The 13872-nt window shown below is 33.9% G+C and overlaps 1 protein-coding gene across 1 annotated transcript in view; it reads right to left on the bottom strand.

Annotated features, from left to right (window-relative positions):
- The window catches only part of TBC1D5 (TBC1 domain family member 5), a 543770-nt gene that overhangs the window by 321499 nt on the left and 208399 nt on the right, over positions 1 to 13872 (bottom strand). Inside the window, exon 4 of the mRNA XM_049766154.1 lies at positions 5788 to 5919. Within this exon, the coding sequence (XP_049622111.1) occupies positions 5788 to 5884 (97 nt within the window). The 5' untranslated portion in view covers positions 5885 to 5919. The remainder of the gene's footprint in view (positions 1 to 5787; positions 5920 to 13872) is intronic.

The following is a 13872-nucleotide window of genomic DNA, read 5'->3' as shown; positions in this document are numbered from 1 at the left end:
AAAAGAATAATTTATATAGACTCTTACTGCGGCTCTATTACATTTATAAAATAGGGAAAAGTGAACAACCAAGTGTTCAATGACAGATGAGAAGATACAGAAGATATGGCTTATTCATGACACCTACTGCAATACTATATTCAGTTGTAAGAAAAAAACTAAAATCATGCCATATGTGGTAACATGTAGGGAGTAAAGGGACATAATGTTAAATTAGTTAAGTCAAAAAGAATAAAACAATATGCATTTTGTTCTCATATGTTTTAATTCATTCATATATTACATACAAAGAAACAAGGGAAATGGACAATACTAAACTCCAAATTTTAGATTTTTACTAATCTGAGGTTTCCAGAACAAGAGTGTTTAATAAGGGCCACAATAGAGGTATAGAGGGATTAAAGGACACGAGAGAAGAAATCTCAGCACTGTAGTGATATAGCACAACGTGACAAGTTTGAAGAGGTGAAAGTACATCAATATTGCCTTGATTTTTTTTTAAAAAGGCAAATATATAAAATAAAGAGAACTCAGCTTTTTGTACTTCGGCCAGATACATTCAGCAGAAATAATTCATATTTCACTCAAATCTAAATCTACTTCTATAGGGAGGACAATATTAAATAGAATAATAGAACACTATAGTAGTATTACATAAACTTCAGTGAACTATTTTAATTACTAGCAATTCTTATCAATCACTCTAGGTAATAAGACAAAGAAAGAAAGATGGGGTGGATATCTATATAAAAGGCAAAATTGAAATATGCAGGATTTTTCTGAATGTCCCTTTTTTAAAAGTAGATTACTAAATATTTTATATATATAGCAAAAAACTTTGAAACAGATATAAGAAAAGAAAGATACATGGTAATTATCTGAATACTGTAGAAGCTGTACGTGAAAATGAGCATACAAAATCGAAGCTAAAAAACCCTGGAAATATGTAACAAAATGCTATTCTCAAAAGACATGAAATAGAGAAAAATGTTCTTTCATCATGATCAACACTTTAATCTCTTACAAGCTTGTGAAAATAACAGGTAATTCTGAAAGCATTATTTTACTAACAGGTTAAGTCTCCTAAATTTTGCAACCATTATTTTCAGCTTAAAATAAAATTATTGCCTTTTCATTTAATTATTAGAGGTCACATGTATTCAAATAATCATAAAAAGTTGAACACTTCTTTTTTTTTTTTTTTTGTGGTTTTTGGGTCACACCCGGCAGTGCTCAGGGGTTATTTCTGGCTCCACGCTCAGAAATTGCTCCTGGCAGGCACAGAGGACCATATGGGGCGCCGGGATTCGAACTGATGACCTCCTGCATGAAAGGCAAACGCCTTACCTCCATGCTATCTCTCCGGCCCAGAACACTTCTTTTTAATGGTTTTTTTCAATTGAATTACAGGAAGATTTTCATCTACTAAAATCCTCTCATCAAAATTTACAGAATTTAAGATATGCCCTATTAAATGTTCAGGATAAAAGTGAATATGGATACAAAGAAAAATGTCATGTTTGTACCCGTTACCTAAAATTAAAATTGCTAAAAATTCTATTCACATGGAAAGTATGACCTAGAATTGTGTATGCATACAGTTGCACACAAAATAGTACTTTATATGCCCTCTTTTAGCTACCGACTTGCCTCAACTTCCCATGAAAACACATAAAAAGCAATTCCTATCATCTCTATGATGTGGCTGTTTGTGCCAGTACTTTTTAGAACATTTAGAATTATTTAACTCAGTAATGTCGTATTCTTTTATAAATGTCAAAAGTCAACTTGAGAAGCAAAAAACTTACTAGTTTACTTAGGGTGAAAAACAAACAAACAAACAAAAAAACCCAACATGACTTTTAAAGCAGGAAACCACTAATTCAGTGTTTCACTACTTACAAAATAAAATCATTCAGTTACCACAAATCCCCCAATGGGTAAAATACGTACAAGGTGGCAAAAACATTGAGATCTTCATGAAAGAACATATATTAATATAAATAAACATACAAGAAAGGTGATGATTCTTCAAATGAATATGACAACGATATTAAAATGCAGCACACGTTATTTTTTTCCCTGCAAAAAGAATCGAAGGAAACAAAATAGATGCTTTCTATAAAATATTTACATATACAATGCACAAAACCCTCCACGGTTAGTAACCTTTAGGGCTTTGAAGAACTACATATTTACACATCTCTTTTTCTGCATGTGCCTGTGCGTATGTGTGTTTTGTATATATTTTTAACAGTTGACAGCTGTTTTAGAGCATACAGAGATGCCAAGCTGAATGAGGGTCTTGATTACTTCAAGATTAGCTATCTAAAGTTTCTATTCATTTTAAGTGTTGTTAGTTGGAAGAGTCATTAGTCACTTCCTTGTCTCATAGAACATCAGCATACATTTACATTGTTAATGAACATGTGGGGTAAATGAATTAATGGCACTTTTAAACATCAATTCAGTCCTAATAACTTTGTATGTCATAGAAATGTTAGGCTAGGATATAAACGAAAAGCCTTTTCAGTAAAGGTAACTACTCATTCCTACAAACAATAAAGGACAAATTTAATTTAAATGTTTTTAAGCAGGTAGAAAAAGAAAAAGAAAAAAAAACACCTAAAAACTTAATAAAATAGACCAGAGAAAAATGTGCACCTAAAAAAACAAAGTCTTTGCCCTAAAAGAAGCATATAAATCTAAAATGCACAAAAGTGCTATTATTATATTTTATACTTATAACATAGAAACATATTCATTTTTTAATATCCACCTGTAAAAGCACTTGCAAACTAATTTTATTTAACTATAAATGCTTCTTAAAGACATTACATTTAAGAAAAAAATCACTATGAAAGTACCATTATTTTACCACTGAAATTTTAAAACACAAAATTAAAATGGGACACTAATATTTTTTATATTTAAAAATTTAAACACCAGTTTTTGATAATCTTCCTATAAACAAATACAAAGTAAAATCACAACTATGTCCTAGGAAAATATTACTTTCATAAAAACAAAATGGCTGTGTTTATGAGGCATAAAAATATTAAAGATACACAAAAGAGAAACATTTCATAAAGTTAAGAACTTGGATGCTGAAGAAATAACCACTTTAAAGAACTAACTATATTTTCAATTCAAAAAAGTAAGTTAATGTTATGTCAACTTAAGGTTATTTAAAATTAAAAAAAATTGACTAAATAATATTTTAGTATACACTTTAAAATTCTGATGAGTAAAATATTAAAAGTAGTTACCTAAGAATCAAAGACTTTATCAAATATTTTATACATTTTTAGAAATAGGGATAAGATTTTCTCAAACTCAGTGCTTACTTCTAAAATACTATGTTACCAAAACTGAGAAAAACAGAAAAACAGCTGCTATTTTTTTTTTAGAATAAACAGCTATTTCACAAATGTATGCATAGGGGAGAACTTATAAATGAATAGAACATGTTAAAAAAATATAAACATAAGGAAAGACTCTATCCCAGGCTCCATCCTAGAAACAGCATAATGACCAAGACCACCAACTACAGAAGATGGATTAAAACGACACTAAAGAAGCAGAACTGCTAGAACCACAAAGAAAGACTTCAACGTAAGTTCCATTCCTTGAGCTGTACAGACAACAAGATCTCTAGATACAGAGGTCTGATATTACCATCCATGACGAAGCTGAAGTCTTCCATACACCACAAAAGCACCGGGGGGAGAGTAAATGATCATGCAACGAGTCTATAGCTAATCCCATGACAGTATACTTCAAGGGTGGAGAAACCCTGTATCTCCTAGGCCAAGGGAATTCCCTCTATAATGTCCCCAATAGCTACTGTACCTATACAGGGGGGAGGGGGGAAGGCACAAAATAATCCTTTTATCCACATATATATTGATTGATTGATTTTTTTTTACTTCTTTATTTTGGTGTGGATATTGAAGTTGATGTCTCTAATTTTATTTTATTTTATTTTCTCTTTCTCTTTCTTTTTGCACTCTGGCATGGTTTGATTTCAGGACCAAGACTATTGTGTGATGCATGTCTTTATTGCTGTAATGCCAACTAGATATTTTAGTTGATATTTCTTTTCTGTATTGTTGCGGTGTTTCAATTACCTTTTTCCTTGTTCTCTCTCAAACTTAGGTTGAAGCTCTAGTCCTCAAACTATGGCCTGCGGGCCACATATTGTATTTGAATCTGTTTTGTTTCTTCATTGCAAAATAAGATATATGCAGTGTGCATAAGAATTCATTTATAAGTTTTGTTTTTACTATAGTCAGACCCTCCAATGGTCTGAGGGACAGTGAACTGGCCCCCTGTTTAAAAAGTTTGAGGACCCCTGCAAAGGACTCCTGCAAAGGACTCCGCCCATTTTCAGCTTATTTGATTATTTTTTACCCCATTCTATTGCTTTTCTTTCCTTCAAACAAAACCACATAACTTGAACAATCTAGCTCCATCTCTCAAATAGAGGGGGAAACAAGGGAGGTTACCAGGACCAAACAGATATATGATCACTAATAGTAAGCTAGATATAGAGGGGACCACTTTAGCAGCCCGGAGGGTGATGGTAGGGGATATGGGTTGCAGGAAGGGAATTGGGGTGGGGAGGGGACAAATTTGGTGATGGGTATTCCCCTGATTCAATGTTAATATGTACCTAAAATACTACTGTGAAAGATATGATCAAAATAAAAATTTAAAAAAATAGGCTGTTAAACCAGAACAATGTTTTATTCTGAACCAACAACTGAAGTTACTTAGACGTCTTGAAAAGGTATTTGAGAAGTAGTGGATAATCTCATCTGTGCGATTACAGAAAAATAAATAAGGGTATTGACCATATCAGCTTTAAAAACACTGGGACTGGATATCAAAACTGAGAATATCAGAGAGGAAGAAGGTAGGGGCAGGATGAAGTAAAATAAAAATAACACACAAAAAAGTTGGTGGAGTCCTTGTCTACTTTGGTAGTGGTGATGTTAATGCAAAAACTACTAAGAGTCAACATCATTATGAACATATAACCTAATTTGTTTTAATTAACTTTAAAAGAAGACAGGGGTAAAGGATTATGGATAGTATGGTGACAAGGTATATAGCAACTCTGCACAAAAGAACCAAAATGTTACCACTGCTAAACATTAAACACATTACCTAAACTATATACGAATGCTTGAAAATGACCATTTTGATTTTCAAATATCATTAAATTGTTTTAAGTTAATCATTATAAAAAGCAACAAAACAATATCTGTTCAATGCTTCTGTTTATAAGCATTTTATTAGTAAAAATTCATTACTCAAAGTGTTGGACATCTATTCATAGTAATTGTGAAATCACCCATATGCCATATTTCCAATCATGAGTGCATGGGTGTCTGAAAGAGGAGAGCTGCAAAGAATTAATAAATCAAGCCAGTCAGGAGAGAATCCTAGAGTTTATTGGCTACTCGCCTCATGGTCCCACTCCGCATGCCAACCAAGGGGAAACCTCTTTTTATTCTACCAGTACAAATTTAACCTGGAGAGGGAGGGTCCAGTGAGATACAGGTAGACTTTTACAAGTCAAAGGTCTTGGTGAAAAGAACAAGGAAATAGGAAGAATGCCTTTGTTTTGGGTAAAATCAGGCTGTGATCTAACAAATAGTGTTCTTCATGTTACCCTGTTCAGCCTCCTGGAAGAATTTTACATCAAGGCAAGCAAAGCTGAGTCAAAGTTCTCTACTTTTTTCCCAGTAACTTCAAAGTAAATACATATACAAAACTTACCTCCAGACTTGTTAGAGTAACTTGACAATGGGTCAATGCCCACTTCTTGTTCTTCTGGCTGCAGAGGATGTCTAGTTTCTGATAATGTGTGATACATAGTGGGAACTGGACAATGCCACTCAAACTTACTGCCTGGAAAAGAACATAGAGAAAAATAATTATTTTTCAACTATGACTTATAATATATCTTGACCAGAGAAATAGCTCAACAGGCCAACAGGCTGAACACATGCTTTGCACGTAGGAGAAACTGGCTCAATCCCTGCCTTCATAGCACTGCCTGGAATAATCACTAAGCATTGAGCAGTGAGTAATGTCCGAACACAAACCAAACCAAGTAAATTAAAGCAAAGAACATAAAGAACATATTTTAATGATTTATCATATTAAAGATACTTACCTATAGCACTTATCTCCCCATAAAAATATGGCCAGTTCGGGGCCAGAGAGGTGGCGCTAGACGTAAGGTGCTGCCTTGCAAGCACTAGCCTAGGACAGACCAAGGTTCATGCCCCCCTCCCCGGCATCCCATATGGTCCCTCCAAGCCAGGAGCGATTTCTGAGTGCATAGCCAGGAGTAACCCCTGAATTTCAAACAGGTGTGGCCAAAAAAAAAAAAAAAAAAACTAAACGAAAAAAAGATATATGTAGCCAGTTAATCAGTCTTAATGAATTTTAGTATTTCATTATACAGCTATAACAACAAATATAAGTAATTACTAATTAGGAAATAATCAAGATTCCTTCTGAACAATTAAACATAAATAGATTTACTATTTTTCATAAAAATGGTTATTTTCTTTAAAAATCTTTAATTGCTGGAACAAAACATGCATTAAAAAAGATTTCTGGGGCCTGGAGAGATAGCACAGCGGCGTTTGCCTTGCAAGCAGCTGATCCAGGACCAAAGGTGGTTGGTTCGAATCCCGGTGTCCCATATGGTCCCCCGTGCCTGGCAGAAGCTATTTCTGAGCAGACATCCAGGAGTAACCCCTGAGCAATGCCGGGTGTGCCCCCCACCCCAAAAAAAAAAAGATTTCTGATATGCTTTGGTAGATTATTCTCTAGAACGATTTGGGCACAATAATCAATTTATTTCCTCTGGAATTGCACTAATGAGACTAGGAAATTTTGGAGAGTGGGGGTGTAATACAATGAAAGCCAAATTTTTAATTCCTTCCCCTTGTAATGGGTGAGATTACTGAGTAAAACTGCTAGTGAGAAGACTTCATATGCTTTCTCTAACATTTTTTACTCTTTTGTGCATAAAGTTTACTATTATGATTGCCTTTTGAGTTTTAAATATGTTTTAAATATTAAAGATATTAAACCTTTGTTATAAATACATTTTCCTCAGAATGCAACTATCTTCAAATAATAAGGAATTTTTTTTTATAAACAACTCACTCTCTTTTTTATTTTTTATTTTATTTTGGCTTTGGTGGTTAACGCATGGTGGCTCTCAGGGGTTACTCTTGGCTCTCAGCTCAGAAATCGCTCTTGGCAGACGCAGGGACCATATTGGATGCCGAAATTCGAACCACCATTGATCCTGAGTCGGTCACTTGCTAGGCAAATGCCCTACTGCTATGCTATCTCTCCGGCCCCTAAACAACTTATTCTTATGTAGCAAAATATATTTATATATCCTCAATTTTTCTGTCTCTGATATCATGCTTACAAAGGCAAGACTACATCAGGAACCACTTACATTTTCTTAACCACTTCAATTCTCAGGCCTACAAATAAATGTTTTAATTTTAATGTTTAATGCAGTAACATTGGTGCTGTTAATTTGTGTTACATAATGGTGTTAAGTGTAAAACAAAGAAGTTTCTTATTCCCCCTAATACTTTTGAACTTTCAAGGTATACTGAACCCCCTGCACTTGTTTTTTGTTATTTTGAGGCCATACATGGCAGCAGTTAGGGGGACAAAACCACCCCATGCAAAGCATACAGCCAGCTCTTTCAAGATGGCCAATACTTACATAGTGGGAGGGAAAGGGGACAGATCCACATCTAAACAGTGCCCAGGGGCTACTCCTAGCTAAGTGTTCAGAAATCATGCCTGACACTATATTCAAGTGTCACTCCTAGCTCTACAGACAGGGGATCATTGTAGTGATGAGGCCCGCCACATGCAAATACCTTAACCTCTAGCCCTCTAAATATATTTTAATGTGCATAAAGTAAAAATGACTTCCAAAACCGGAATCCCTAAAAACTAAACCAAGTTCACTAATTTTAATACAAAGTAGTATCAATAACATAGCCTTTTTCATTTCACATTCTGGGAGACAATTTCAATGATAGGGTGAAGAAACAAGAAATAAGAATTTTTCAAAGCAAAAAAAAAAAAAAAGAATTTTTCAAAGCAAGTGCAATCGAAAGTGTAAATAATGTAACAAAATATGGGCCCCACTTATAAAGGAAAAGATTTCAGAGATGCCTATAAACATATAGATCTTTAACCAACATTTTTACAAAACGTAAAATGTTCCGCTATTCTGTTCATATTCTGAACTTCTCACTTTGTAACAGACTTCTGTACATTTTCTAATTTCCACTAGAATCACACCACTCTCACCCAACCAAATTAGCAGTGAGAGATTAACTCCTAACTGCAATGGGTTGTGGCTAAAACAAAAGCTACAGGTTAGGCAATAGCAAGTCTGATCAGGGTGCCAGAGAAATAGCCTGGAGGTAGGGCATTGCCTTGCATGCAGAAGGACAATGGCATCCCATGTAGCCCCCCAAGCCTGCCAGGAGCAATTTCCAGGAGCAATTTCTGAGCACAGAGCCAGGAGTAACCCCTGAATGCTACCAGGTGTGACCCAAAAACCAAAAAAAATTTTTGATCGATTCTTAATAAATTTGTGTACAAATTAACAAACTTAATTCCTCAACTAAGGAGTAGAAACTCCAAAATTCAAATGCCTCGTGGGGTTAGTTAAAAGGGGTAGAGAAACATTTTAGAGTGGAGCACGCTTACCTAGCATGCAGCAGACCTGAGTTAGAACTCTAGCACCCCATGTAAGTTGCATTAGCCCATAAGGAGTGATCCCTGAGTGCAGTCTGGAGTAAACCCCTAGTATGGCTGTGTTTAGCCTCCAAAAAATAATAATAACTATAATTAAGACTGATTGCAAGGCATATATGCTGCAATATTTTAAATCCTCATGGACACTCATAATTTTATTCTTCTAACAACTCTAAAACCATTTTCATTTTACAATTAGAAATTCAAGGGATAGGGGCCGGGGCAGAGGCACAAGTGGTAAGGCATCTGCCTTGTGCTCCCTAGCCTAGGACGAACCCTGAGCGTCATTAGGTGTGTTTGAAAAACGGAAGAGAGGGAGAGAGGGAGGGAGGGAGGGAGGGAGGGAGGAAGGGAGGGAGGAAGGGAGGAAGGAAGGAAGGAAGGAAGGAAGGAAGGAAGGAAGGAAGGAAGGAAGGAAGGAAGGAAGGAAGGAAGGAAGGAAGGAAGGAAGGAGGGAGGGAGGGAGGGAGGGAGGGAGGGAGGGAGGGAGGGAGGGAGGGAGGGAGGGAGGAAATCAGGTGATAGAAATCACTTTGTCTACAGTCACACAATTATAAAGTCAGAAATTGAACCTTTCTGATTTATACTATTACACCATGAGTTTAACTTTGAATATATCAGTGAGATAAGAGTAAGGTGCTTCAAGGGGCCCGGAGAGATAGCATAGAGTCTGTCAGTGGAAAAATACTTTAATTTGCTCTAACTTTTTTTTTTTTTTTTTTTGGTTTTTGGTTTTTGGGCCACACCCCCGACGTTGCTCAGGGGTTACTCCTGGCTGTCTGCTCAGAAATAGCTCCTGGCAGGCACGGGGGACCATGTGGGACATGGGAATTCGAACCAACCACCTTTGGTCCTGGATCGGCTGCTTGCAAGGCAAACACCGCTGTGCTATCTCTCCGGGCCCTGCTCTAACATTTTCATGAGGCAGAACACAAACAAAATTTTGTAAGAAATCTCCTTTCTTATAACTTCTGGCAAATAATTCAAATTTAAAATAATACTGTGTGGAACAGATTAAACATATTTCAAAGCTGCATTTGGCCCATGAACAACTATTTTAATGTATGATTCATATTCTTTATGTATTTTGTTTTACTTTACAAATATAAACACTTGAAAATGCATATTCAAAGTTATCTGCCAGATTTCCTTAAAATGCCTTTACGATCCTATATCATGTTTTATATCATATTTTATCTATTATCAAGTTTATTTTATAGTACAATTCACACTATTAGACTTCACATACCTAAAATGTATAAAGAGGGATTTTATATATATTAAACTGCACAAAAGTTTACAGTAACAAGCAAAATATCCTTTCTACTGCTACAAAAACAATGTGTTGATATACATATGATTTAAGATGTTTGGTAATAATAAAGAATTACTATTTAATAGTCATTAAATCTATCTGTTTTTCATTCCTTGGAAAAAGTTAGGTATAACAATTCAATGAGTTGTTTTAGATTTAATAAAATTCTTTAGAAACTGACAAGTTTATAATAATTGAAAACAAAACTTACCAAATACAGTAGTCTACAAACATTCTATTCATTCAGGCATCTACTATATTCTAATTTATTATGCTTATCAATTGAAACTGAGTCACTGAAATGTTTTCATAATTAAATAAAGCAAACCTGCTGAATAGGAATAATGAGTTATTTTCACAAATCTTCTGAAAAACTTTGGATGATACCCTCACTTTTCTTTTAATTATGAATTAAAATAATAATCTACTACAAAAGTAACTACTAAGCAGGTGGTATCTCATTTTAGATGAAATACAAAGGGCCATTTGAGCTTTGTAGAATGAAACTTGTGTGTTGGTTCCTCCTATTATGATTACCTTTCAAGATCATAACATGATGTTGCATTTAAATATGAAGTACTTTTGAAAGTATTTTCCAGTTCTAATTGCGTGACTATGCTAAAAGAAAATAAATATCACTCGCAGCAGAGTATCCAAGTTTTGCTTAAACAAATGCACCTATATTTAACACTATCTCATCTATATTAAACACTATCATTTGTAAAAAATTTTTACCTATAAATATCAGATGAGAAGATATTTAGCAAATGTGTTTTTTTGTTTTGGAGCATACAAAGTTTGTGCTCAGGACTTTCTCCTCACTCTCCACTCAGGGATCATTCCTGGCTGGCTCAGGGACCATATGCAATGCCAGGGATCAAACCCAGGTCTAGTATGTGGAAGTCAAGTGCTTTTCCTTATTGCACTATCTCTCTTCAGGAAATTTAAATGCATTTAAATTATTTTTTTTCTGGAAAAAAATGTTTTGTTTATAGGATACAGCAGTGCTCAGAGTTTACTCCTGGCTCTACAATTAGGCATCACCCTTGGTCATGCTTGGGGATTATATGGAGGTGCTGGGGATCAAGGAGGGTCAGTTATATGCAATATATGCAACCTTATCCAATATATTCTCTCTGAGGCCCCGTTGTGAAAAAAGTTTAATAACTACTATAAAGGCCAAAGACTGCATAAAAGTTTAAAACTAACAATGATCAATCACAATTTATATTTGAGTTATAAATTCCAGGTTGTAATTTGAATGCATATCTAATCTTCTCTACATAGAACCTCGATATACAGATAAAAATGCACAGCAATAAAAAATTTTGTCTTAATACGTGACTACTAACTTCTAAAGTTGATGGATTTAAGCTATCTTTACAGTTTTCCTGATTGACCTAATCCAGAAAGCATAGCAATGTATCTTCCCAGGTGTGACAAAAAGACATAACTCTTTTTCATGACACTTATAAGAACAGACAATTTTCTGCTTCACTTTATGTAAAATTTTACAGAACTCAAAGCTGGCTTTCCAAATAATTCTACTACTATCCTGGTCATAGAAAATGACATATTAGGTTGAAACCTCCACTTAATAAGCAAGCCTAACCTTAAAAAACAATTATTTTCATTTTATAAATCTGGTTCTTTCAGTATTAAAACAAGATGAAGTGATCTGTCTTAAAGACAGAAGGTCTTGTCAAATTAGTTAGTATGTAATGAAAAAGTGAGAGTTTAGTACTAAAGCTTAGAATGTGTTTTAAAATACATTACATGATATTTCGAAACAATATTATTTTCTATGTAAACTGAATATGAGCAGTCACAGTGAAATTTTGGAGCCATTTATCAAAAGATTAATCAAGAGACAATACGAGAGGTAGGGTGTTTTTCTTGCATGCAGCAAACCCAGGTTCAATCCCTGACACTACATATGAGTTCTATGAGTATAGCAGGAATGATTTCTGAACCTAGAGACAGGGGTGAGTCCTGAGCACTGACAGTGCAGCCTCATAACAAACAAAAACCCATATGAACACACACAAAAAATGATCATTTCATTTTATTATCATTACACAGAAAAATAAAATCAGCTGACTTTTTTCTTTTTAAAGTCAAATCACACAAATACAATGTCTAAAAAAGTATTTACATCATCTGCATCTGTAGCTTAAGTATTTCAGTTTGCATACATTCTTTCACTGCAGCTAATACACAGGCAAAATAATTAGCATTCTGAATGGAGTTTTCTAAAGACATCCATCTATATTCAGAAAAGCTCATATAAGCATACTTCATTTAGATTCTTGACTGATGGTAAACTTAAAAGTCAAACATGGAAATACAGAGCAATATTACTTTACATAAGGATATCAAAAAGGATATCAAAGAATTTAATAAACAATTTACAAAGCACAATTATAAAAGGGGTAGAGGATTTTGCATAAAAATAGTAACACGAATATATAACCCAAAATATGAAATCTTATCTATAAAAACAAACAACTTTCACAGAATCTGTATTTTCATATTTAATAGTAAATGAGCAGTACTACTAATTCTGAAATCTCCTTTTTAATCTAAAAGTATTGTTAAGTATAGGTAAATTCAATGGTTGGGAATAATGATGTCCTAAAGTCCTAATTATAGGGACCAAAGGTTAGAAAGGGAGGAGTAAATGAAAGAAAAAGGAAGTGTGAAAGTAAAGAGTAAAGCACATGAAGAAAAACTTCCTTTCCAAACTGTCGATCTTAAATTCAAGAGGGTTACATTGGACTTTAAGTTAATTAAGTATTAAAATCAATCATCTGAAAGTCTTAATATTTAATACTGGTTAGATTGTATATCAAAGTAGTTTTATTATTTATTTACTTCAAACCTTTCCAGAATACTTTCTTTGACAATAGGGGGTCTGTCTCACACATGATAAATGCAGTTACAATGCCAAATAAATTATATATAAATGCATTTGTCTTAATACATGTCATTCAATATTAAATATCACCCATTGGAAAAACCCTGAAACCCTAATTCATTTTCACTAACCACACAGCCATTGTACTATTCAAGTATTGTCTATTTAGTTGATTCAAAACTAAAATGAAGAGCTGATAATAAAAACGGATAACAAAAGAAACTTTATTATCATTTTGAAGCTATCAAAATAAGTAATGTATAGTACACAATCTACTAGAAAACAAAATTCATAATAACATGCATGAACAAGAAATAGGAAATGAAGCGTTCTCAGGTGGGTTTATATATTTCTTATTTTATATATTTTATATATTTCATATTACAAATTCATATTACAAATAATATATTTATATTGTATTTATATTTATATTTATATTATATATACATATATAAATGTATAATAAACATATTTGGCCTTCCTTTTGGTATTCAAAAACTGAAGTCACAGAAAGTGATAACTGTGACCATAAAAGCCAAGAAATAATTGTTAAAGCTCATCATTGTGTAACCTCCTATGATTTCAGTGATCTTGAACATTTATTCAAGTTGCAAAGATTAGGGAAGCACCTTGGTCTCTCATTATATGGTCACACTTCCGATCAGGAGTATTCTATATTATGTGGGTATCACTACTTGTCATAAAATTTCAGTCAGAGCAATCATAAAATTAAAGTAACGTTTACGATTCAGAAGTATCAAACAGAAAAAAAAAGCAATAACATTTGTCAATTAGCTGATGATAGGTCAAA

The sequence above is a fragment of the Suncus etruscus genome, chromosome 20 (assembly GCF_024139225.1).
Source record: "Suncus etruscus isolate mSunEtr1 chromosome 20, mSunEtr1.pri.cur, whole genome shotgun sequence".
In the NCBI taxonomy this organism is placed as follows: domain Eukaryota; kingdom Metazoa; phylum Chordata; class Mammalia; order Eulipotyphla; family Soricidae; genus Suncus; species Suncus etruscus.
This window is presented reverse-complemented; position numbering and strand designations above follow the sequence as displayed.